Genomic DNA, 27,095 nt, shown 5'->3' with positions numbered 1-27,095 from the left:
TCGTAAACAAGCCGCAGAGGCAGCCCGCATCCTATTGTTCTATAAGCTTTCAAGAGATAGACACGAGCCGAGCACTGCAAGTTTGTGACTCAATTGAGGTTGTAAAACAACCTAACCGCATCCATACATCAAATATACAGACAACCGGCTTCTGCCTGTCATAGGCTTTTAAAACCTTACAAAATGATTTCAACGAAAGGATTCTTCGGAGAACTTTACTTACCGAAGTAAACATCAAGCGTTTGTATGCCGTAATAACGAAACTTGCAGAAACGCTAAAGATTAAGTGGGCCCATTTCTGAGAAATTGTAGTTAAAGAGATAAGAATCGGAGGGTCATGCATAACACAAGCATAATGCACCGTGTGTTGTGGACAGAACAGTCTTCACGCATGAGCTTGTTCCCACGCTATCAGCTGGTTTACGCGCCGGCGCGCGCGCGGCCGCCCGCGACACCGGCCGCGTCACCGGCGCCCGAACACCGATAACAGCGGAACTCTACCGACACTATGAATATGCAACTACTCATTTACTCATGAATGTCTCGCCATAAAATGACAAAGGAAAACTAAACGAGCGACTAATTCATAAATAACTCACAGACCACAGACACAGACAAATGAAACGCGAAATCGAGACACAACCACTACACCGGCAGTCAGTGATTAGTCTAATGCACTCAGCCAGTTCATTTAGTATTATAGGGCGTATAAAGTTACCGCTACGTCGTGTAAAGTGAGAGAACAATTTGTCAGGATGGTATACGAGCACAGAGGCCGGGCAACAATGATAGAGAGCATGATTTATTGACAGTTAGCAGCTGTAGCGGCGATGGCGCCCCCGAGAGCAATTTGCTGCGTTGCAAAAACTGACGACACCGGTACTCGGGTACGAGTCTCTTTGCGTCGTGACGGGAATACAGCTTATTGCTCGTCCCAATAAAGACCTCCCCGTAACGGATCTTTACGCTTCTTCAAGAAACAAGAAAATTCCAACATTTACGAAAACAATTTTCCAATTTCAATTTGTTTACTTTTTGAAATACCAAAACAACGACTACGCCCATCGGGAATAACGGTTGGTGACAAGAAGTAATTTCCGGAGTATCCGTTACTGAATGTTATGCCAGTAACAACAACAACAATGGCGACTAAGTAGAGACGGGTAACAAAAACGTCAGAGTGTGTTATCACAGTAACACTTAGCCCATTATTTCGTCTGGTGAACAATAAGCCAGACAAAGTGTATCGGAGAAAGCCGAGGAGCGGCTGGCTGTTTCATTAGCCATTGAGATGAGGCGGCGTCAGATAACGAAGCCATTACCGTGATAATTGCCTCCCAATGTGACCCGCCCATCTCACGCCCGCTGTCCACTCTGTTAGCCTAGGCCGATGAATTTATAAACACAATCAGTGCTAACGCTCCGTAACTATAATTACATAGCTACAATCTTACAGGACAAATCCAAAGTTTAATCAAATAAAACAACAAAACTTTTCCGTTACATTAACGGCTTCACGGTTAAATCGTGATATATTGGATAGACGATACTACTGATGGGACATGGAACGTGATTCCGCTTCACAATTAATGGCGCCGCAGAGTTCCAGTAACTGGAAGATGCCAGGTGGTGTGGTGGCGAGTGGTGGCCAGGTGGCTTTGTTTCAAAGCCGGTAAAAGCGATCGCTTGCGGAGATTACACCAGAATGCCACGTTTGTCGGGGTCAAGTGTAATTCTGCTCGCGTAAATCATTTTCTAACGGTTTAGGAGCACCGGCATTACATGTTTTATTAACAGTAATGTAAGAGCCGAGGGATTTGAAGACTTTCATAAGTATTACGAAGGAAGTCGTACCGTAAGCCATTTAATTAGCACGGTGCCCTGGAGTCTTGTGATGACGCTAGCGGAATATTTGCATTGTGAGCGCATACAACTGGGTTAAAAGCTTAGTGCTGTACCGCTCAACTTGCAGGACACGACGGCAAATAAGGACATGTTCAGATCGGACGTGACTAAAATACTTAATTACAATTAGTGGTTTAAGGTAACCACTTAGTTTCACAGGATACACTAGAATAGCTTTATAAATGCTCTCATACTACCATCGGTCGGTAGAGTTATTGTAATCTACCTTGCTTAAGTAATTCAATGTTATGTAACATTTGGACAATAATTTCAAGTAATATTTAAGGTCACCGCGACAAGTGCAATTCACTAGTTCAGTCGACAACTCGACAGTAATCCGGCCTAGCTCGAGTATTATCGATTGCATGTAGGTAATGCGATTACAGGGTAAGCAATTGCTCAGGGAGCTTTGCCGCTTACAATAACTATATAATGTTGAAACCTTGTTACATCGGTTATACCTCCAAGCGACAGCTTTGGCACTTCGAAACTAAACTTCAGTAAATCGATTTAACAATTAACAGTTTATTTACGTAATAAGGAACTTGTTATCCTAAAGCTTAGACTGCGATGAGTTAATTGCCTTAAACATATTTAGCAGTTCATAACTGGATGATAAACGTTATCCCTGAGGGACAATGGCAGAGTGTCGCGGCAGTAGATAAACACAACAAAACTGTCATCTGGGCGTCTGCTCCCCTGATAATAGCCGACATAAATCACTTCGATGAAACTTTGTAGGTACTTGAACATTCTTTGTCTATGTGAGATAATGACCGTGATAGTATTTTCTCACGGGACGCACTTTTCACATGCGTGAACCAAGCGTCATTTTCTAAAGTAACCGCATCACAATTGCTTGAAAAGAAGACAAATTGTGTTTCCAGAGACAAATTGGTGACAGTGTGAGAGCTATCTCGATGTAATTCTCGGATGCGGGAGGGGAATATCAAAAGCGGAAAAGGACCCTCGTGTTCCTTTAAACTCTGAAATTGACAGCTGTATCAACCGCGGCTCATTGATTCGGTTTGAATTTATGGTAATAAACTTTCTTATAAATTGAAGGAAATATTATTGACAGTGGAGCATTGTGGTGAGAGAGTCACATTGATAATGGCACTGACAATTAACAGAATCGCGAGTACAATTATAAATAGGTCCTCATAAAGCGTGACCTCAACCAGGACAGTACTGGGCGCCGGCGACTGTCGTAAAATTATTATTATAGTTACCTATTCAACCACAACAATAATGCGTCTGTTGTGTAAAATTATATTCTCCGCGTCGCGTTGCCTTCACCCAGGATTAGTGTTGGGTTCTTACCCGGAAAATTCCCGCGTTTTGGGAATTTTCCCAATTCTGAGGGAAAAAACCCGAAAAATTCCCATTTCAAGGGAAAATATTTTTTATCGCATATATTTGTATTAAAAGTAAGGATTTCCAACAAAGACCATTTAAATATAATGTATGCCTACTTATGCCCAATTTATCTTCTGTCGTAGTGTCGTATGAACTCTTAAAAAACTTAAAGGAGATCATCGGATTTCGGCCCAGAAGTCAAAGTGCCGGCCAAAAAATAATTTTGCTATATTCCGTTAGATCTTATCCTTATGAGCATTTATTACTATGGCACCAAAGCTGTAGGGTCAATATCTTCGGTTTTATTCGATTTTAAAAAACTGTATATTTCATACATTTTTGGTGAAAATGTAAAGTGCCGGCCAAGTAACAATAATGGTATTATCCTTAGAACTTATCCGTCTGAGCATTTATTACTATGGCACCAAAGCTGTAGGTTCAATATTTTCGGTTTTATTCGAATTAAAAAAAAACGGAATTATCATACATTTTTGGTGAAAATGTGAAGTGCCGGCCATGAAACAATATTTGTATATCCCGTTAGAACTTATCCATTTGACCATTTATTATTAGGGCACCAAACGTCTATGACCATTATTTTGACTTTTGTTGGACTTTACGTTATAGTTTCTGTGTGAAAAGTGCCGGTCAGCAAAAAACACATGTCAAAGCTATCGAGAAGATACCTGTAAACATTATTCACTATGACAAAAACGTGTATGACCATTAATTAGTTTGGCTTTTGTTGGATTTAAAAAAAAACTTGATTTTTGATTCATTTTGTATAAAAATAAAATATAACCGACGCGTTATTTAAAAGATCGTCAGAATGTTTATTACTATGGCATTAAACGACTATGACCAATATTTTGAACTTAATTCGATTTTCCAAAAATCAAAAAAAGTTTTATCTAGTGATAATGGAACTATCTTGCTAAAGGCGTAATATGGTGGTCGTCTTTTGAAAAATAGGTTTGCGTTTGACCACTACCTTACCTGATGGTGATACACGCTTAAGAAACTACTTTTTTTAAAGAAAAGTGTATACAAGGAATAAACAGTGGGGTGATAGAGGTACCTACTATGTTATCGGCCGAGTAGCTCCAGGACATTGTAATAGGCATACATGCAAAGTACAACTACCCGACTCCTGTTTTCCCTAACAGATACTTCAGACGTCATGCCAATATACGAGTTTCGTCACTAGATGGCAAGCTTATCTTTGGAGGGTGGTAACCATTTACGGTCAAGGTGAATCAATACCATAATTCAACCTAAACTTAGGCCGTAACGTTGAGTCGAATGCAAAAACTACAGCCAACGTCATATCTAAAATCAGATAGTATTAATATAGAAGTTCACCTAACAACACACAAAACAAAAACACAAAGTATTTATCTGAATAATAACTAGTCATTGGGAAAGCTCTGCTTGTTGTCATTGTTAAAATGTATAAAAAAAAGTTTTTTTTAAAAAGTCCAATAAAAGCCAAAGTCGACATTTGGTAGTATAGTAAAAATACGTCGTTCAAGTCGTTTACCAAAAGATTTGACTTTTGTTTCGCTGGCTGACATTTTCCCATTTGAACCAAAACGGAAAGAGAGACGAATAAAAAGTCAAGATAACGGTCAAAAATATTTTGCGCCAGATTATTAAATGTTCTAAAGGTCCTTTGTAATCCGCCGTACCGCATTTTTTACCCAAAGCACTTTATTTTCATACAAAATAAATAAGAAATCAAGATTTTTAAAATAGACTAAAAGCCAAACTAATGGTTATACAAGTTTGGCGCTATAGAAAAAAATGTTAACAGACATCTACTCGATACTCTCAACATGATATTTTTGCTGGTCGGCATTTTTCATATTTAAACAAAAACGTAAATTCCAATAAAAGTCAAAATAATGGTCATAGATGTTTGGTGTTATTAAAAAATATTGAGAAGCAACTATTAGACAGATTCGACGTATTTTTTTCGATGGCCGGCATTTTAACATATTAACCAAAACTGAAAGTCCAAATAATGGTCATAGAAGTTTGGCGCCATACTAATAAATGTTCTAACGGTCCTTTGTAATACGCCTGTATACCTCTTTTTCCCAACGGACATAATATTATTTTTTACAAAATGTATGAAAAGTCGAAATTTTTAAAATCCAATTAAAGCCAAACTAATGGTCATACACGTCTGGTGTCATAGTAAAAAATGTTCAGAACAATCTATTCGAAAGGTTTGACACATTTTTTTTCTCTGACCGGCACTTTCAAATTTGGGCCGGCCAAAGTATGGAAAGCCGATGATCTCCTTTGTAATACACTTCTCATCAAAAAAATCGAAACACCTTGCAAGTTTACGTTTTGTCAGGATAATCAGAAAAATGTGTACATTTAGGAATAAATGTTAAATGTCGTTTAATAGTGAGTAATATGAGCTTATCAAATCTTAATGTTAATGTTCTAAATTTAAATGAATTTTTCATAGGTTTCGTATTTTGTTAAATGAGTCATTTTTATTCCGTATGGAGTATAAAGGAAATGGATAAAACAACACACGTAAATGAAAAAAAAAGCTAAAAAACGTTTATTTAATAACTTGTATTCCCTCCCCGAGCTCTAATTACTGCTTCCATACGGTTCTTCATCGATCGGATGAGAGTCACGATCACATGCTGTGTTATATTGTCCCATTCCTCTTGGATTGCATCTTGCAGCTGGCTAAGTGTTTCTGGGGCAAGATCTCTTGCTCGAATTCGTCTCTTTAATTCATCCCACAGATGTTCAATGGGATTCATGTCCGGGCTTCTTGCTGGCCATTCCATAATAGAGATATCGACTTCGTTAAGATAATCTCGTACGACGCCCGCGGTGTGAGCCCTAGCATTGTCGTGCATGAATATGAAGCCGTTGCCAATAAAATATGCATAGGGCATCACATGAGGCTCGAGACACTCTTCGACGTACCGATGACAGTTTAGTGCAGGCAGACGTGGCCCAGACACGAAAGCAAGCTCTGTCTTACCGTCGGCGCTGATTCCTCCCCAAACCGTCCACGAACCGCCACCATAGCTGACCTTTTCTTCAATGCAGCATTGTGCATAGCGTTCTCCGTCTCTTCTGTAGACCTTGTTCCTTCCGTCGTTACCATACAGCATAATTTTACACTCATCAGAAAAGAGAACTTTGCTCCACTGTAGGTATGACCAATTTAGGTGCTCACGTGCAAAGTTAAGGCGCGCTCTTCGATGGTCTGCAGTTAATTTCGGCCCATTTGCTGGCTTATGCGGTACCAGTCCACGATCCTTCAACCTTCTTCTAATTGTAGAGTCACTTACAGCCACCCTTCGTACAACACGAAGCCGCTGCTGCAGTTGAAAAGCGTTAAGGCGTCGATTTCTTAAAGAAGTTGTTACAATAAATCGATCATCTCGCTCAGAAGTGCCCCGATTCCTGCCAGATCCTGAACGGCGCGTGAACAAACCAGTCTCCCGATAACGTTTATAGACTCTATGAACAGATGACAGGCTTAGATGCAGTCTTGCAGCCACAACACGCCGACTAAGGCCAGAATCCAGCAATGCCACAACTTGGGCGGCTTCTGTGGGCGAAGTATCCATACGTTTTAGAAAAAAAACCTTTTTTCAGACGTCCCAAAGTCACAGTATTGAAATAAAAAACAAAAAGTTTAAGGATAGGCGCCAATTTTTAGTTTTTAAACGCTAAATGTACTCCAACCCTAAACACACATTTGTCTCAAAACAGTGATTCATTTCGTTTATAAGATAAACAAATGAAATTCTAATTTTGAATTTAGAATTTTCGCTTATTACTGTAATGGCCAAACTGCCAGCTATACATTTATGTATTTTTTTTCATCGTATGAATTCTTTTTTGTGTTAAATTCGGACAGAAACAATGAAAACGGAAGTGTTTCGATTTTTTTGATGAGAAGTGTATATTTTGAATGGAATGGTCGATTTTAATAATTCCATGCAAAGATATCTACATATTATAGGATATATAGGATGCTTTTGGCACGAGAGAATGTCATCATCGAGGAGCAACATGGTTTTGTGTAAGAAATTGGGAGGCACGAATACCTACAGATATTATTTACTTGGACTATGAAAAAGCTTTTGATCGAGTTCCTGTCACACCATTGATTGCTAAATTAGAGCCCTTTGGAATCAGAGGCAATGTCGTGAAGTGGACTTCCTGTCAAATCGCACATTCTCTGTGCGCATCGGAGAATCATACTCTGTTCCCAGAAAAGTCCTCAGCGGTGTGCCGCAGGGATCGGTGTTAGGACCTATTTTATTCAGTATCTACCTTACAGATCTTAAACATGGTATCATGTCTGATATATCACTCTTTGCAGATGACACGACAATAACGGGGAATCCACTTATTAGCCATAATATAATCCAAGATGATCTTGATAGGGTAATTGCTTGGACCCGAGATTGGCTAATCACATTAAACGTAGACAAATGCACTGTGTTGCATGTTGGCAGTAACCACCCCACGTTGAGTTACACCATTGACTCAAAACCTCTCGAGTGTGTTAAAAAACAAAAGGACCTTGGCATAACGATAACACATAATCTAAAGTGGGACGATCACATTATTGGAATCACTAAGAAGGATAACTCCCTCTTATACATAATTAGAAAAGCTTTTTATCATATAGATACGGAATTGTTTCTTAGGCTTTACAAAACTTACTTACGTCAGACCGCTGTTATCGGAAGGACATTGCACTACTAGAGAGAGTCCAAAGAAGAGCAACAAAGAAGGTGACAGTACTGGCTGGCCGGAGTGGACCTTAGCGGGGGCCGCAGGACTCTCACCTCTGGCTTGCCTTCATTGGCCAGCCAGAGTGGGGCGTTAGAGCTATACGCTCGCAGGGTGGAAGTGAAAGATGCATAAGTCGCGAGTTGGTAAGGCGGGTATACCGCCTCGCAGAAACCGCACACCCTGACACCCTGAGATGCTCACAACTATGTTGCTGCCTTGCCGTCCAGTCGCGTCGGCTAGATAGGTGGCCCAACCAGTGAGTGACGAGTCACCGCCTGCCCAATGTATCTCTGTTATTAACATTGGTCGAGCAGGCGCCATAGTCCCCCATAGCCCCAGTATCCCGGTTCACTAACCCCCAACCCAATAGCCCAGTTAATTTTGTTCCCATAATCTGCCATAGTCCTACGCGAACCAGGGATTGTCTTTGGGTGCACTCCCATAGTGCATACAGGGATAATCGCCGGTTGGTGTCACAACACATTTAGAGTAAATTGTCTTAAGGGGCCTCTACGTGTTGGCTTCGACCCCACGCACGCCTTCCAAAAGTCCGGGACTCCATGACAGACCCGACCCGAGACATGGAAACGACATACAAATAATAATAAGATTAAAAATAATTAAATAAAAAATATTTTCCCATGATTCGGGAATTTTTCGGGTGTTTATTTTATTTTCCCATATTTTCCCGATATTTTTTCTTTCCCACCCAATTTTTTCTTTCCCTGCCCATCACTACCCAGGATGATGTCATTTTACCGCAAAACATTGTTTCAAACACGTTTAGTACCTGCGCCACATTTCTACCACTCCTTGTTTACATTACATTCAATCACAGCACAGGTCCAATGTCAACTCTCTCCATCTCATAAATAAAACAATGGAACGAGACGGGATAATCCAATAAAACAAAACATGCCCTCGATTTGTTTTGAATAGCATCAGTCCCATTCCTTTAAAAGATTAGTGATGATTGTTAGAAGTCAACAAACAAAGATGTTTAGACACTGGAGTATGTGCAATTGTGCATTATGAATGGAGCAGACTTCGCCTAGGTATTTCTAGTAAGAACTGGCGTTGATTCGGCAGAACTGAGTGAGGAAGCTCAAACAAGAGATTTCCTCGTTCTGTTTGAAGCATGTTTCCCCTCGCATCAAGTGTTAGACGACAGACACCACCGGCGGATGGCATTGTGTCGGAGATGTATGGGGCGTTTATATCGTCGCATTCAAGTCTACCACTGAGCTATTGTTACACTTCATTTTGCTCCCTACCACTTCTCTTAGGGGAGTTGCAATCAAAATAACAAACGAACAGTTATGGAATGTATATGATAGGCATTGTTTCTTTAATTGGGTGTCTGGACCAAATATTTGATCTAAATACTATAAAAGTGATGGCAGCGGACCCAATGACCGACTTTCAAAATAATGGAAGTAACAGTACCAATATGAAATGCTCGTTGTGTGATACAATAGTTCCATTGATGGTAAAAGGGAAATGTTAAATGGTTGTACCAACGTTTTCCCACAACATGAGAGCAATGGAATCGGTTAATCGATTGTGTCAGGTGTCATACCGTTGGCGAGGACACAATACGTACTGTTGGCCATGGCCACGCTACGTGCCTCCATACAATAGGAATTTCATTATGATTCTAGTGTTGCATTGAATGCAATTTTAGAAATAAAAAAATGTTTTGAACGAGCCACATCCTCTTATCAAATCAACGAATACGAGTATTATTTCTCTTAAAAAGACGTATAAAAACCTAATACAGAGATATAATTGCTCGAATGCCTTATCTTGATGTGACCCCTGACAGGGCATTTTATTACAATCCACGTCGACCTAATAATAATATCTTTACGGAAGAAATTGTAAATATATATCTATGAATAATGGCTTTTTGTCTGAATGAGAGACACGTTTGTGTAATATAAACCAGAACGAAAACAAGACGCCGTTAGTTAAAATTTTATGATGCAATATCAGAGTATATCAAAAGTAATATATTACAACTGCTTGATCAAATAACAAACGAATTGGGCGTCCGGATTTGAGTCAGACGAAATGGGCCGTGTCAATCCTCAATTGAACTTATTAAATTGAATTTACTCGATTTGTTGCGCTTAACTATGAATTATGGTCAGAAACCTTAGGGGGCAGTTCGTGTCAAGTGAGATTGTCTGTATTAGGATCCTATTCAGGTATGAATCGGACATTTAGGAGTTTCAAGATGAGCATTGTGTGCGGATCACGATGTCAGTACTCTGTCCAGTATTGACTAATAGTGAAAAAGTCACCGCCACACGCTCGAAGCAAGATACGAAGATAAATTGTCGTTTACTTGTAAAGCCGCGAAAAAATGGTCATTTGTCATCGTCGAGTACGGTTATAGAACTGCCTTTCAAACTGTTGGTACCTACTGCATTAGGTAGGCAAACAATATTTATTAGTTTATAACCGAAATGCGAATTTTCTAAATAGTCGCCCAATTTGAAAGGTTAATGATTATATTTTATAATACCAATTACCGCAAAAAGAGGTTTTGAAATTCAACAGACTGAAAGGGGAGACAGAAAAATTTAATTAACCCAAATTGACCGTCTGCCGGTAGTCTGAATAAGTCAACCGTGCAAATTCGGCTTAGCATTTAAAGGGATACCTTTGTCTAAATCCCTTTTTTACACAGTTCGCTCCTAAAGATAATTAAATGTATGTGCATAAATTCATTGCTGAACAAGTGAACACACTCACCTTGGAAAGAGAAACAAACTCAAAGATAAATGCCCAAACTTGTCTTACCTGTAATTAAAAGAAAGATTTACATTAGTAACGTAACATTACAAACGAGTCGTTGCTCCAGTAATGTCAGTCATGATTAAATTTACTCAACTCGCAACGAGCAAAAGTATCTGGGAATCGTTTCTGCTAGAAGCATCACTATCAATAACTGCAAGAACACAGAATAATAGGTACCTATACAAAGAAATAAGGTTTTATTAGATATAACAAAATTAACTTGAACTTTGCTTAGGTAGAAGCCTAAAATAGAAACTACAAAAGGAGATGTGTGGGTTTAAATCGCGATGAAAATCAATTGAATTAATTTGTTGTAAAGGGAACAAAGAATTTAAAAAATGTGTGCGTCCTTTATGTCGCAGTTTCTTAGATATAAAACAAAAATAATGATGAGGAGAACTTATCAGGACCAGACAACACAGTAAATAGAAACAGGTATATTTTTCCATCTTCCACGTATTCTATCGATTGCCCACGGTGGCGCCTCACTGTCCGTGCACCCCACACCCCACTTCGTAAAGTTTGTATTCTCGCCAATTCCTAGATTCCCTTGACATTGGCCATGGTATTGTCATTCTGTTGCCAATAACATTATTCAAGTTCAAGAACAAAACCATCTTCCCGACCGTCCCTCTATTGTCCGCAGACTAGCTCGAGGGCATAAGAAAATATGCTACAATCTTGACATCACTTATTTACAATATGTATCAAAGTAGAGCGTTTCACCTTCCTTTAAACTTATTTCCCTTGCACCGCCCAAAATACCTTTAGCCTTCTCCCTCTCTGTAATATTGTCAGTAAAATTGAGTTCGCTAGCGATAGCATCGCAGATCGCTTTTGTTGTAGCTACAGTGGAATACCTTTTAAATACAAAAATAATATTTGAAAAAATATATGTACCTATTTAAAGACTTATTTGAAACCCACATTCACGCAAAAAATCTAATGTTTATTAAGTTCCACTTTTTACGACTATTTACGACTGTGACATGTTAAATAGCAATTATACAAGGCAATAAACTGAAGAAAGGACTGATTTTATATCTTATGAGTGTATATCAGATAGAAATACGACTCGGGAAATTTATGGCTGGGGGGTAGAGTACGACGGAATTTTCACAGTATTGTTACGCACGAAACACAAATATTTCTACATTAAATTCAATTTACTAGAGGATTCTTTTGGTTCGTTGTTATTTTTTAAGAAATGTATTCGTTTGTTACGTTTTTCTATACCTTACAGCCTCCAAAAATAACGCATGGGCTAACGCATCTGTCTTTTATAAGCTTCGCTCGGCGATTTGTAAGGCGTCGCAGGAAAATCGTTTGGAAAATAGCGGCGTAGGCGTGTCCCATTCAACCTTTTCGCATTCAATGCCCCACGCTCGCTTCACCTGTTAAACTAGGGGACTTTTTTCCGATAACCCCTGTTGGTACCAAAACAACATTCTTATTTTATTTACATTCCATTACCTGCGTCTGTTTTGTGCTGGACTATTTAGAATTGAAAAACTGTAGTCATCCAAATAATGCGGTCAAGTGGACGGGACTGTATGATCTCTTGATTCGTTATTTATATTTTTAAATACGGAACTTACGTTATTCATAAATGCACTTACAAATTTTATGTTTGTATTTCGCCTGGAGTGGAGAGCTACCGAAAAGGAATGAAAGAACTTGATTTTAATTTGTTGCAGGCATAAAAATGAAGAAAAATATAAACTGCGCGAGTGGTTGGTGGGTGGTGCTGTTGACTGCAACCCTGGCAGTGTCGGCGCTAGGAGACTCCGTCGGGCTTTTCAACTCCACGCTCAGCCAGGTGGTTACCTCCAGCGCCCTGAAATGGACCGACTTCAAGAAAGAAGCAACTAATAACTACGTTATTGGAGCTACTAGCGAGAAAGGTAACAGACAACAAACTTTATTCCTCATTCGTCCTAACTTTATTATCTTTCTTTAATACTGCTTACCATGAGAGAGTAGAGCAACGATATCGATCGCAAATTAAAGTTACCTTTTTTGTATAACCTATTATTTAAAGAAAATGGTTTTCTACATCAAATAACGATGCAACATATGCTCATTTCAGGACCTGTCTACCTATGCAGGGCACGCCACGAAGGTGACATGCATTTGGGACAACTGAGGCCCGACTACATGTCTTGCGCAGTATCAGGCACTAAGAGCTACAGCGTGTTTGAAATACTTGAAAACGTAGAAAATGCCTCCTATGTGGTTTGGAAGCCATGGTATAAGTTCCAAGCAAAGCCCAATGGTGCAGTAGTGGTGGCGGCAGCTGACTCCCTCTTCATAGGCAGGAAGAAGTCCGCTGGCGAATACTCTCATATGATTGGACGGATATCCTACGATAGCACTATTGGACATTTATATACTTTTGACGAACAAAATAATGATCTAGTTGAGAATAACGGAGAAATACTCGTGGAATTAGAGCCTATTAGCTACAACCTGGAGGACGTTGAGTTTGACTTGAAAACTGAACATGTCCGTAAGGCAGATCCTTACATCATAGAGGAAAGAGTTTTAAGAAACGACGGGGATGAAGCTGCAACCGTCAACACAGAAGTAGGATATAAGTATAACTACAGCTTGTCTTGGGGTCACGGCCACGGTCTTGGTATAGGACTGAGTATAAACATCGAATTCGCTAACGGTACGAAATTCCCACCAATTGGTTGGTCAACACTTTTTAGCGAAGAAAGGCAAGACATGTATCCATTGAAACAGTACCTCGATCCGGGCACGGCGTGCAACGTTACCCTACGTGGAAGGCGCCTAGACCGAGACGTACAATACACTGGGAAGCTGACGACGTTCTACAGAGACAACGAATCGCGAGTAAGGAAAATGCGCGGTGAAAGCATTGAGAATACCTTGGAAGTCGAGGCGGAGTATGGGGAAATATATTTCGTCGGTAACAATACCTTGGTGCCAACAACAACCACGACGACGACAACTACAACCACCACGACGACCACGACGCCTGCGCCCACCGTACCACCCGCGCCGGAGGAAAACGAGATCTCGATACAAGAGAAGCCTGCGGAGATGCAGAGCGACAGCAGCGAGGGAGTCAAGTCTCCGCCTGCTAAGGAGGACAACATCAAGAGCGCCGTCGTCGGCAGCCTCGGCAGCACCAGCAGCAATCCCAACGGAGCCAACACACTCTTTATTTCCTTTACACTCTTCGTCCCCATGTTCGCTCTACTACTTTAAACAAATCAATATAGCTCTTTGTACATAAAGAACGGAAGATATCACTAAATAGTTGCTTCGTCGTCGTTTCTCGCAACTAAGCTTGATGCTGTTGTTTTAAGACCTGATCAGGTCTTACCTTATCGGTATAACTTTGTAAATAATACAAGTGCTTGTTCTCTTGACATTCCTGTTATGTGATTTCATTCCAGTATGTAAATTGAGAGCCCATATAATCACATAACTGTAAATAGTTATTGTAAATAGTTACGGATATGGAAGTCGCAGAGCGACGCGTCCTTGTCATTACCAGTATGTAGGTGGATGACATCGTAGGTAGGGTTATCGAGAGGTGTACTACAGCGTTACCAATATCATCTCATTTACACAAACAACAATATAACCAGAACAAAGCTAATAATGTATTCGTCTCCGAATCGATAAACAGGTTTCGAATTATATTTTCGCACATTTAGTACTCTTCTTCAATAGTTCACACTTCTAGATGACTTTTTATTTCAAATAAGGGTTATACTTACATCCGCATATGTTATTGTTATTGGAGTTAGCCGATATTTTGATGGCTATTCCACTTTCTATGTTCATTAAATAGATGTGTAGATTTTAATGTTAAGTAGATATTCATGTGACAAATAATATTAAATAAAAGTAACCTTATTATAGACGCAGCAAAATACAAGAAAATATATCACACCACAGCAACACGTAGAATATTATGTTTAGTACCTCTTCTGTAGAATTGTGTATTTTTTAATTGTTATATTTAGTTTAAAAGAGTTTAAACCCAGAATTAATAGATATTATTATTTTAATGCTTTTAGCGTTACTTGATATTTAATTTATTTTGTTTTTATTTCGTATTATTAAGATTAGTTTTACGGTATTCACGTTGCACTTAAGTTATGGACCTGTATTATTGAATTTAAGAAAGAATTATAACTTTGTTATTTCATTGCCAAAGTTGTAGTTTACATTTGTAACCACCATTAATTATTCACTTGTATGCCATCCCTCCGTTAAACTGTAGCAAAATGTATTGAATCCGATAATTTTTGATTGACTGGATATTCCATATTAGAATGCTTAGCGGTCTTTGTCAACGTGTAAAGAAAAGGATATTTTTGTATGGTTATATGATATCAGACGTAAGTGTTCGCCTTAACGATAAGTGGACAAATTTCATGAGTCTTTCTCCAATAAACAAATGACTTATATGTAGTTCAATGTTAAATAGTGTCATTTCGGAATAAAGGAAGGCGTGACAGTATTTTTTCACGGATCGTAGATAGCGTGTTAGCAGAAGCTTTTCATGAGTTATATTTTATAGATGCTCGTCCCACCTAAAGTACCATTATTGGATAAGACTATTAGGATATCTTACAAAAACATAATTATAAGTTTACTGGAATTTCCTGCTTTTCGATATATTTTCGTCTTTATATTGTAAATTGATGTTAGAGTTAAAAGGACGCGACCTGAGGAGCCTAGGAGGGTTGCAAATGTAATTGGTCTGAATTAAATGCACACCTGGCGTCAAAATCGACGCGTATCTGAGTGGGACGACTCGATTCGCGCGAGTTATACTTTAGCGAGTGTAGAAATATAAACATTTGCAATTTGGCTAGGCCCTCTGTTGAATAACGCGGCCTCAGCGTCTATTTTGAATATCGCTTGTCTCCCGTTGTTAGAATCTCTGGTTAAAGTTAAGACGAGTCCTGTTGTAAGCGGCCCTGCGAACAATGGGTAGATATAATCGATGAATCTCTTTAACATCTACATTGTTTTGCGAAGCATAATTGTGATGTTCCATGTAAGTTTTATTTGTTTAAACCCATTAAAGTGTAATTGAAATATGTGTGTTTTTTGTTATTTCGTGTACTTTTAGGTCCCGTTCCATTGCCGAGCAGGCATACGAATATCAGAGGCTTCTGGTAAGGAAAGGAAGTGTGAATGTGCTGAAGCATTTCTATATTAGACAGAGGAAATCCAAGTACCGTAAGTTTTGTTTTTCCAAAACATAAAATTAAACCCGTGCAAGTCAGCTAATACACTTCCTTGGAGTGCAACCTCATTAAAGCAAGGTGATGCATTTAATTCGCACGGGTTAATGTTAGCGATTTGTAGAAACAGAATATTTCGCTACAACAACTTCGCTAGGCCATCTGAAGAGCTTGACTTTCCCGCGATCGCTCCTAATGTTGATGGGCGTAGACGCTAAGAGGTATTTAGTGTAGGTACACGTAATTGGCAAGCATTGGGGTCGGTCACAGACGTCTCGCCTTCAAGCTAGGGGATGACGGCGCCTTTTGGTCTCCCCACGTCGCCCCGGGGTAAATGAGTACATTATTACGTCTGGCTAATGTGTCCTTCTGAACTGCGATTCAGTCTGTCACTATTCGTAAAGTTGATTGGGTTTATGACAACTTTAAATCGACTTTAGAACACGGCTTCCGATAACAAAGTAAAATTCAACCTATTAAGTAGATAGATATATAACGAAATATTCGAAGGTAATGCTACTCTTACTGTTGGTACGTACCTATGTAATCTACCGCACTTCGATACAATAAAATATTTATGTATCTAAAATACAGCTACGAAAGATCGTAAAATCGAATATGGACTATAGAAAAGCTCTAAAGTAATATAGGAGGGCTCTTTGAACTTCCTATAGGTAACGTATAATATGACTATATTTATATTCATCTGTGTCTGGGTGGGGTGCATAGCTTATAGCGAATACCTATACTTATTCTCAAAGTTTCAAAAAATTACATACAAAATTAATATAAGTGTAATATTCACATTAAGTATGCGAAAATTTCAATAGGTACCTGACAACATTTGACATGTTTACCACGGAAAATGTATTACGTAAAACCGATTAAGTAGCTTGTTACAAATTCCAATTACGAAAAGCGATTTTCACTTCGATTTCTGCGCACTAATAAATTCGCCACGTTTCGCTTATTTTCAAAAGTAAGACAACAGCATAATTAGCATAGCTGAAACAACCATAAAAAAGCCGCTACCTACAACAATAAAGCAATACATTACTGTAAATAGCTTTTCGCATACTAATTAAATAGACGTTTATTATGTAACGTAGGCGGACGAACTGGAGTGAGGCGATCAATCATCACCTGCTGTTAAACCGTCCTATAACGCCCTACCAGTCAAACTAGATCCACGCAACTATTTACGAAGCCCACTGTTCTATGGGAAATCTCGGCTAATTTGTAGGCTGAGAAGGTCGTCTAAAAATGGTCATACTAAAAATAAAGTCCAATTGATGACACGTCGCGGAATACGCCGGCATCCTCGTTAGAGCATGTTTGTCGTTACATCAGCGGGTCGCCCACTAAAGGTACATCTACATCAGGAAGGTAAGCCTGTTACGCATAAGACGCGTTTGTTGGCTAATATAATGAACTCCATTAGAATAATGACACAAAAGTGGGCTGTTACTTCACGAGCCGGTAACAGGTATGTGCCCTTTCACGCCTCATAAACACTTGGATATTCTTAGCTTCATTAAGACTTTATAATAGACTCCTAAAGACTTTTAGGGTAATTATATTTTATTTATAATGAATTACGGTAATATTTTGAATCACGATTCGGCACAGCCATTTGCCGTGACATTAGATCGCCGGCGAGTATAATAATCCGATTATGGAAGCGGGGAATAGCATCAGTATGAAAGTTCATACAGTCCGTGACATTTAGCAGCTGTAGGGGTGCGTTTGTAGGGCGGCTGTCCATCAAATGCTGGCAAAGTAGACTGGATTAGAGCTATTTAATTAGCGACGCAAATATTTGGTATGTTTGAGCCTTTAAGCTCTTTCCATGTGATGTAATCAATCTGTGTGATCCCTAGTTATGACATTGCAGGCTGATCACCCGATTGTCCAAAAGTAAGGTGAACCGTGCTTCAGAGGACACGCGGAGCAGTAAGTAAGTATGTAGTCGTTACATGCGCCATGTCAGGAACCTTTGGTGGGCGGCTGAATAGAGTAAGAGTAACCCTATCACCAGGGTTGATGAGGTCGAACATTGATCTCACAACCCACACGAGAGAAGAAGCATATCATATTATCCAATACAAGTAATTCTACTTTATTCGCATAAAGTATAGCGTTCGCACAGCGATTCCGTGTAGATATCAAATGTAGATTTTATGCCTGGCAAGTGTATTCCAGTCGTCACGGATGTTAGTGGAGGAGCCTCCTGCTAGGAGGTCTGCACAGTACCACCTCACGGTCTTTTGGACAGGGCCCAAGTTTTCTTGTTAATTTCTGCTTTCTTTTATTTACTGGACGTGTTGTAGATATTAACTCAAAGGGCAGTAGGAAGCTTTTCTTCTAATCCTGTTATCCTGTTAAGATATAGGGCTCTAATATTCATTAAATTGAAAAATCTTAAGTAGGTATTTACTTGTTGAAGTTAGCTCGCGGTGCAACCACGAAATATCTAATATAAATTATGACATAATTTCCGTGTGGTCACGTGTTTTTTTCACGTGTGGAAAAAGGTTTGAATTTGATAGTTTTAATAATAAAAACCAAATAGGCAGTATTCAGCCACCGACCCCGTCGGCGTGGTCGCCGATTTCCCTCATTCAGCGCTTATCGCTATCGACCCGCTAGAGTCGATTAATTCTTTCAAATATTCTTCCTCTCAGACGACGCCCTGAGCCGACGCTCGCGCCCAACTGGGCACCCTCAGGCCTGTTGTCTTAAAGTTTGTACCGGGTAAGAGCCCTCAGCGCTCCTCATTTGTCCGACCAAGTAGTTAATGCCATCTGCGGCAAATCTACAATAAGTCATGTCAAAAAAAGCAATATTCAGTTGAGGGCTTGATAAATGTACGACCATTTTTGATTAATTACGGGGCCCCCGTAACCTGAAAATTATGTATCTACCTATGGAAGGCCCTGACTGCCTGACTCAGTGCATATTGCTCAATAAACTCTCTATTCCGTGGGTATCTACTGCAGACCGCCGGGAATTATGCCCGTTTGCAGTCGTAAAGGCTAGCACTAGTTTCTATAGCAAAGCGCGAGGTCTTAACTGCTGTATAGTGCTACTGGGAGCTCTCTTTGACCTAGCTCTATTGATGAATTGGCCCACAAGGCGAGAGAGCTCGTGTTCGCTTCGTTAGTATAGATCTATAGTAATATATCAAATGAAGATCAAATGTTATTTTCTATATGTTTCATAAATTAAGAGATGTTTTTCTTCACGCAAAAAATAAGTAAGAACAGTATAGGTAGACGCAAGAATCTCAATATTTCGTTGGTACCTACCTACTTTTATGTCGGTCTTGAAGTTTTGTCATTAATATTTAGCAGAATTTTACGTTATGAATGTTTTAGGTGCTTAATAGGGATTAGTTAGATTGCTGAGCTGGGTTGATTGAAATCTAGTAACACCTAACTCATACACGTGATTATATTCATTAATGGAAGAGCTGTAGTAACTTATGACCTTTTTCTCAGCTCCCTGTAAATCTAACACACGAACACACGATACAGACGTATGACGGTAACAGAAATCTATTTCGAACGTTCATGTTTTAATAACAAGCCTTTTACTTTCACTAAGCAAGACATTTTTCGTAGCAAGGCGATCAGCACAATCCAACCTCACCGTTTGGCATTATTTATTCGACGCGGCACATGGCACCAACGGCCGGCACATTGTAATATAAAAGTACAGAACTTTAACTCAGCACAATTGAAGCGAATAATGGAACATAAATCAGAAAGGGGTCCAAATAATTCGGCAAAACAATGCATAATTCACCTCCCTGCCGGAAAAATTGCACAAGTGACAAGCCGCACCAGAAACCTTAAAAGCAGCATTAAATATTTAATAGCTCTACGCGCCAAAAAAACACGTAAGAATTGACTGTCAGTAAGTAGCCGTGCAGGTATACCCGAAAGATACGACACGCGTATACCCAGCAATAAATAATTGATATCATATTGAATAACCAATAAGTAGGTACATTGATCAACTAGGTACTAGTAGAAATCCCTGTAAATTAAATAACAGGTCTAGTAACACATGGGATACGACCCCTAGCACAAATAATTCGAAAAAACATACCATAGCATTACGCCCCAAAGGGGTAGGCAGAGATGTAGTAATAATATACCCACTCATCGTCAGCTAAGTTTAAGTCCCATAAACAAAAAAAAAATTGAATAGAATACAGCACTTCTTTAGCAGTCACCGACAAACAAGCACTTTAACTGAATTAATCACTCGTTATTATGTCATTAAAAAAATATGTGGTGACTCATAGATATAAAAAAACAACTTATATAAATTCAATATCAAGCCATAAATACACAGAGAACAAACATTTAATGGAAGTCATTCATCACAAAGGCTTATCTTCTTGGCAAGCAGACAGTTCAGTCTTCGTAGTGAACGTTGCTTTAAACTGCTTCTAACCGCTATGCAAAAGAAACCTTACTCAAATGGGTGTTCCTTTTCACCCGCAGCGCTTTCAGAGCTCTTTGTGCGTTACAGGCAAGGTATGCTCAAAGGTACGCCTCTGGGCTTTAATTATTCTCGCATGCCAGGGACGTCCCTAAGCTAAGGTACGAGTACCCACAAAGAAAAGGTCTGTTTACAAACCTTCGCAATCATTGAAACAACGCCTGTGCACGCGAAACTAGTTTTATCAAAAATGTAAAATTTCACTATTTCTTTATATTTATAAAAAATAGCTGTAAATTAAAAAAGTCAACAAATATTACAGTTGAAAAGCTCTTTTATACAAAATTAAAGCGCAAAAAGATTTGGGCTCGTCCGGGATTTGAACCCGGGACCTCTCGCACCCTAAGCGAAAATCATACCCCTAGACCAACGAGCCGGCTGACTAAACGATCGAAAGTATGAATCTATTATGAAGCGTACATATGGTTAGAAATAAAATATTTACACTATTTATGCAGCGATACTAAATAATTAAGACACATTAAAAATAACATTTCTATTTACTTAATCAACGCTTTCATATTTTCAACAGTTAACCACATAATTGAAATTAACACGCAAAATTGCGAACAGCGCTATCTGCCGGCGAATAGAAAAACCAGCAATGTGTATGATAATATTATCCAAGGACTAAGAATTATCAAATCAAATCAAATACTTTATTGCATAGAACTAACATAACATAACATAACAAATACTTTATTGCACAAACAGGAAAAAACAAAATACAAAACAAAAGAGAAATAGACTAACTAAAATAATTACCCGACGAATTATCCGACGTGAACTAGTAAAACGATAGTGAATCGCCACATAACTTTAAGTAGATACGCTACTTATTGACAGAATTAAAAAGAAAAGGTACTTAAATAGTAGGTGTGCTACGACAGATTAAAAAATGCAGAGTAAGTAACATTACGTAATCATCCCGTTCGGCAACTCGAATAAACATTTTTTAAAATTGCGTTTAAAACATACAATTTATAGCGATATGGAAATATAATAGAGCAATAAACAGGGCAGTGGACAGCGAGTGCAATAAGGACACCTCTCTTCTATTATAAACGGCACGTCGTATCGCGTAATCGAGTTGCCGGCCATCTTTACTACCGGGGCCTTAAAACGGACGGTAAAATGTGAAATGATTATCAACTTAATTGTTCTAAAGTGTTAAAACATCCTATACATATAAAGTTCCCCAGCTGCCCAGGCAACTCCACATAGATCGAATGAATTTGAATGAGGTACGCAGCATATTCCATCACGCTTCATCACGCTATGCCATTGCGGTCAAGTTAAATTCTCTGCTACTATCGTGTGGACTGTGAGGTGGATCACCAACCCCATCAACCCTGGTGTCAGGGCAACTATTGAGCCGCCAAGGGCCTCTGATATGGCTCATGTAACGTCTACTTACTTACCTACATCAGTAAGTAGAAACCGGGACCAGCTTAACGTGCCTTCCGAAGCACGTATTATCTTACATTCGGACAATCAGGTGATCAGCCTGTACTGTCCTAACCAAACTAGGGATCACAAAGTGATTTTTGTGATATGTCCCCACCGGGATTCGCGCCCGGGACCTCCGGATCGTGAGCCCAACACCTAACCACTGGCCCACAGAGGCCGTTGTCTTCATCATGACGTGAGAACATGTCCTATGCTCAGGAAAATAATACAGCTAAACGCATTACATATTTCCCATTCCAGAAATTAAGATATCCCATGAAGTGAGTTCATGTTTTGGTGCATAGTCCGCGTATGCAAGAAAAAATTCTAAGCCTATGGGTATAATATGGTCCATGTAAGGTTCGACCGCTGGTTTCGTTGCTCCATCTAAGCCCGCCGTGTTACTAGGTCGAGCGAAACGTGCGGGGAACGCTAAGGATCCGCAGAATCCCACAGGGATTCTAAGTCTTCGCTTATTGATGCCTGTTTATAGTTTAAAGCCCTTTCTGTGTGGATTGTTACCGCTTCGTATTTATGTTATAATTATATCACGGAACAGAAGAAAGAGGTGGGAAGAGCCAAGTGAGCGCGAAACGCGCGCCAAACAAGTGCGAGCAAATAGTTCATACTTCATCTTTGCACTCCACTCGTCCGCAAACTCTACGACCCACGGAGCTCCGCGATAGTATATTAAAGGGTCGTCCTGCTCATGCGACTATCATGCAAGGAGATTCCTTCTTATCACAGGAAAGCTAAAGAGCTTAGTATGATCGGATATAAAAAGATAGATAGATAGATAAAATACTTTATTGAGCACAATGGACACAAAATACAGAGATAAGGACAACATATACAGAAAAGCACAACAGGCGGCCTTATTGCTCATAGTAAAAGTACTTTTGTATGCAGTACTTTACGAAAAGTAATGATAAAGTTGCAGCTTATCACTTAAAATATACATTTCCGGTAAAGTGGCTATGGAATTTGAGATGCAGCGGAGCTATCTCGCAGCAGTAAAAGAGAGTGGGGTTGAACCGGCGTCAGCTGTTCTCATACAAAATGCGCGTTAGGGCCTTTCCACACTATTTCTTCTACTCCGCTGAAGTGGCTGTGAGTTGAGTAACTATACAATGTGTGGTCGGCCCTGTCGACTATAATATTCGTACCTACCTATATTTAGTATTCTTATGTATATGCAGGTGTCTATGTTCCTGTGCATATAATTTACATTCATACATAACACAGGAATATCAATAGCCTATGGGTGCCATGCGTCCCCTCAATCGCCCGGATCATACTTCACCACGCTGCAGAATCTTATTTTCAAGGTGAGATAATTTTTAGATTCGTCGCGGAGAACGCTAACTAAGACGTATCTGAAATTATTGGTAAAACTCATTTGCACCTCTTACAATTGTCAATAAGACACAAATCATTTTAGTAAAAAAATACAGATACGTCATTTAGCAAAGTCAGGCACGATAGGTATGTGTTTTGACCTGTATCAAAACCAAACGGGTTTGGAAGTCTAAATTACACCTAATAAAATAAATTGTTATAGCATTAGCCTCGATACGATTGGCATTTAAAAATGTCGATTGTGTTGTGTTACAAGTTATATTAAAATATATAAAATCTCGAAAACACGAAATCTGGTGTAAAATGTTATGTCAATAAATATTTCAAAATGCTAAGTGATGCAAAGTGAGCGGCAGAGCGCTGATGTACCTTTTACAATTGTCAATAAGACACAAATCACTTTAGCTAAATAATACAGATAGGTACGCGAGTTAGCAAAGTCAGCCACGATATATCTGTATAAATATTATGACCATATTTGACGCATTCTTATTATCGCCTGTGTTGAAAACTTTCCGCGAAAATACGTGAGATTTTTTAGATGATAAATGATAGTATTGTAATGTATCTTGTAATACGGGATTACATAAAACGATTGATTGCATATTTGCATGTATTCATAGTTTTATCTACTTACTTAACTTATGTTGTAATCGGTCACCCGTCTAATGAAATGACCAACCACCAGAGACGTATAATCAATCTTGTTGATTGGACATAATAAGCACAAATAGGTTGCGGACCCACAAACAGAAAGTCTAGGTACTAATCAGGGACTTTCCAGGCTACTTTCCTTAAAAACAGTATAGATGGCGCTGTACAGATTTTCCTCCCTTTAACCTGTTAATTTCATGGGTAACAGTCATATGAATCTTTTATCTTTGTTTTTGGGTATAAATGATGACCCTTTTTATTATACACAGGCACAATTACATCTTCTACCCATTATTATTCTTATCAAAATCAAGAGAAACAATATTCTAGCAACATAATTCTATACATAATGTGATCCAAATATCAAGCAACATTTATTTTTATATATGTTTCTGCCATTACATTGTACTTTGGAATAATTATTTAAGTACTCAAATAATGAGAAAGAAAACAGATAAACGCCATCTGTTTGTTGTGTGTATGCTGTTTTTGATGAACGTAGCCTGGAAAGTTCCTCATTGACTAACATTTCAAAAGTATATTTTTACTTATTAAGAGGAATATGAATAGCAATCAAAAAAGTAAATACAAAAAGTTGGGCTCGTCCGGGATTTGAACCCGGGACCTCTCGCACCCAAAGCGAGAATCATACCCCTAGACCAACGAGCCACATTGATAGCTGGCGAATATTGCGATCGCGACTGCCGTGGAGGACGGTGCGCGTTACGTCATTGATAAGCCTTCGGTGAGAGGTATAATCGTCAACTCATCTTCATACTATGCGTACATAATGTTATGTATGATACTTCTGAGAATGTATAACGAAGTAGGTACTATGAAGTAAGTGGAACTTGTGATTTAGCCCATAAAAGGACTAAGTAATTGGGTAATTTCCTAGGTCAAAGATGAATTATTAAATTCTGATTACCTACCGAATAAAGACAGATCGCGGTGCCCGCATCCAGCGCAGGACCGATCCATTTAACTTATTACATAACATACATAAACTGCCTATATACGTCCCACTGCTGGGCACAGGCCTCCCCTCAATCAACCGGAGGGGGTATGGAGCATACTCCACCACGCTGCTCCAATGCGGGTTGGTGGAGGTGCTTTTACGGCTAATAGCCGGGACCAACGGCTTAACGTGCCCTCCGAAGCACGGAATCATCTTACTTTTTCGGACAATCAGGTGATTCAAGCCTGAAAAGTCCTTACCAAACAAAGGACAGTCTCACAAAGTGATTTCGACAATGTCCCCATCGGGAATCGAACCCGGACCTCCAGAGCCTAACGCTCTAACCACTAGACCACGGAGGCTGTTATTTAACTTATTAATGAATTTTAATAAATATTACTGTAGTAATAAGTGCGTCATTTAGTCACGTTTTTCTATAACGTCACAGGTTGCTTTTTCATACAAATTTCATAGTGATTTCGTGTTTTGATGTTTAGTAAAAAGTAACTAATTTGATTAGTTGGAAACTAGCCTATTATTAGGTATAGTTGGTGTTTTGTTTACAGAAAATATAGGTAAGACTTAATAAACGACTTAGATAATCAAATTATTCCGTCAATATCTTTTGTTAATTTAAAATAATTATTTTATATAATTGATCGTTTAGGTACCTACCTACCTCGCTTCGATTGACATGTCGATTACAATTAGTGAGTGTTTACTAATTAGACCATCGCCGTAACCAATAACTTATTGGGTTAGTAGCTTCCCGATTACCTACATCTCGATATCACTAGATAAGATAGGGTGAGAGCCTCAGCGCTTCCCATTTGTTCGGCCAAGTAGGTACCTAAATAGTTAATGTCATTTGCGGCAAATCGACAATAAGTCACGTCAAAAAATAAACAGGTATGGGGTTTAACTAGATAACCTTACTTTTGGCACCACAATCATCAAGTACCTTATACTCCCTTATAAATCCGAACACCCTTCGGTGCCCCTAGCGAGCGCGGTTTATGATTTCTATGTTCGTACTTTTGTGGTTTTGTAGAGACTAATTTAAAAGTACTAAAACATACATACGTCTTGAGTATTACCCTTTTAACGGCCTCCGTGGTCCAGTGGTTGAGCGTTGTGCTCACGATCCGGAGAGCCCGGGTTCAAGTCCCGGTGACGACATATCATAAAAATCACTTTGTGATCCCTAGTTTGGTTAGAACATTACAGGCTGATCAGCTGATTGTCCGAAAGTAAGATGATCCGTGCTTCGAAAGGCACGTTAAGCTGTTGGTCCCGGTTACTACTTAGTGATGTAAGTGAGTAGTCGTTACATGGGCCATGTCAGGGGCCTTTGGCGGCTCAATAGTAACCCTGACACCAGGGTTGATGGGGTTGGTAATCCACCTCACAACCCATACGATAGAAGAAATATTGCCTTGTTAAGATTGGAGATTAGTACAGCCGCCTCTGGCCATATGCCTTGGTAATTTGTTATTTAGCTAGGATTTATGTGTATTTGCACTTTGCACTGGGTCGAGGTGAACTAGACAACTGTGTGTCTGGTGACTTCAGCATTGCTGCGATGCAGTCGTTATAATGTCAAGGTTGGAGTTTGAATGTTACACCCGTACCTACAGTTTGAATGTTACACCCGTACCTACAGTATGAATGTTACACCCGTACCTACAGTATGAATGTTACACCCGTACCTACAGTTTGAATGTTACACCCGTACCTACAGTATGAATGTTACACCCGTACCTACAGTATGAATGTTACACCCGTACCTACAGTTTGAATGTTACACCCGTACCTACAGTATGAATGTTACACCCGTACCTACAGTATGAATGTTACACCCGTACCTACAGTATGAATGTTACACCCGTACCTACAGTTTGAATGTTACACCCGTACCTACAGTATGAATGTTACACCCGTACCTACAGTATGAATGTTACACCCGTACCTACAGTTTGAATGTTACACCCGTACCTATAGTTTGAATGTTACACCCGTACCTACAGTTTGAATGTTACACCCGTACCTACAGTATGAATGTT

At 39.3% G+C, this 27,095-nt stretch overlaps 2 protein-coding genes and 2 non-coding genes across 6 annotated transcripts in view; 1 reads left to right on the top strand and 3 right to left on the bottom strand.

Moving 5' to 3' along the window:
• Positions 1-15,953, top strand: part of LOC126377559 (protein unzipped-like) — a 38,974-nt gene extending 23,021 nt beyond the window's left edge. For both annotated transcript variants that reach the window (XM_050025465.1, XM_050025397.1), the window contains 2 exons: positions 12,561-12,767; positions 12,953-15,953. In XM_050025465.1, the coding sequence (XP_049881422.1) occupies positions 12,569-12,767; positions 12,953-14,100 (1,347 nt within the window). In that variant the 5' untranslated portion in view covers positions 12,561-12,568 and the 3' untranslated portion in view covers positions 14,101-15,953. The remainder of the gene's footprint in view (positions 1-12,560; positions 12,768-12,952) is intronic.
• Positions 1-27,095, bottom strand: part of LOC126377001 (mitoguardin) — a 66,680-nt gene that overhangs the window by 34,466 nt on the left and 5,119 nt on the right. The gene's annotated exons all lie outside the window — the stretch shown is intronic.
• Trnap-agg (transfer RNA proline (anticodon AGG)) lies at positions 20,917-20,988 on the bottom strand. Its single transcript has one exon. It is a non-coding gene; the product is annotated as a tRNA-Pro (tRNA).
• Trnap-ugg (transfer RNA proline (anticodon UGG)) lies at positions 24,672-24,743 on the bottom strand. Its single transcript has one exon. It is a non-coding gene; the product is annotated as a tRNA-Pro (tRNA).

The sequence above is a fragment of the Pectinophora gossypiella genome, chromosome 1 (assembly GCF_024362695.1).
Source record: "Pectinophora gossypiella chromosome 1, ilPecGoss1.1, whole genome shotgun sequence".
NCBI classification, from domain to species: Eukaryota; Metazoa; Arthropoda; class Insecta; order Lepidoptera; family Gelechiidae; genus Pectinophora; species Pectinophora gossypiella.
The sequence above is the reverse complement of the archived record's forward strand: the minus strand, read 5'-3'. Positions and strand labels throughout refer to the sequence as shown.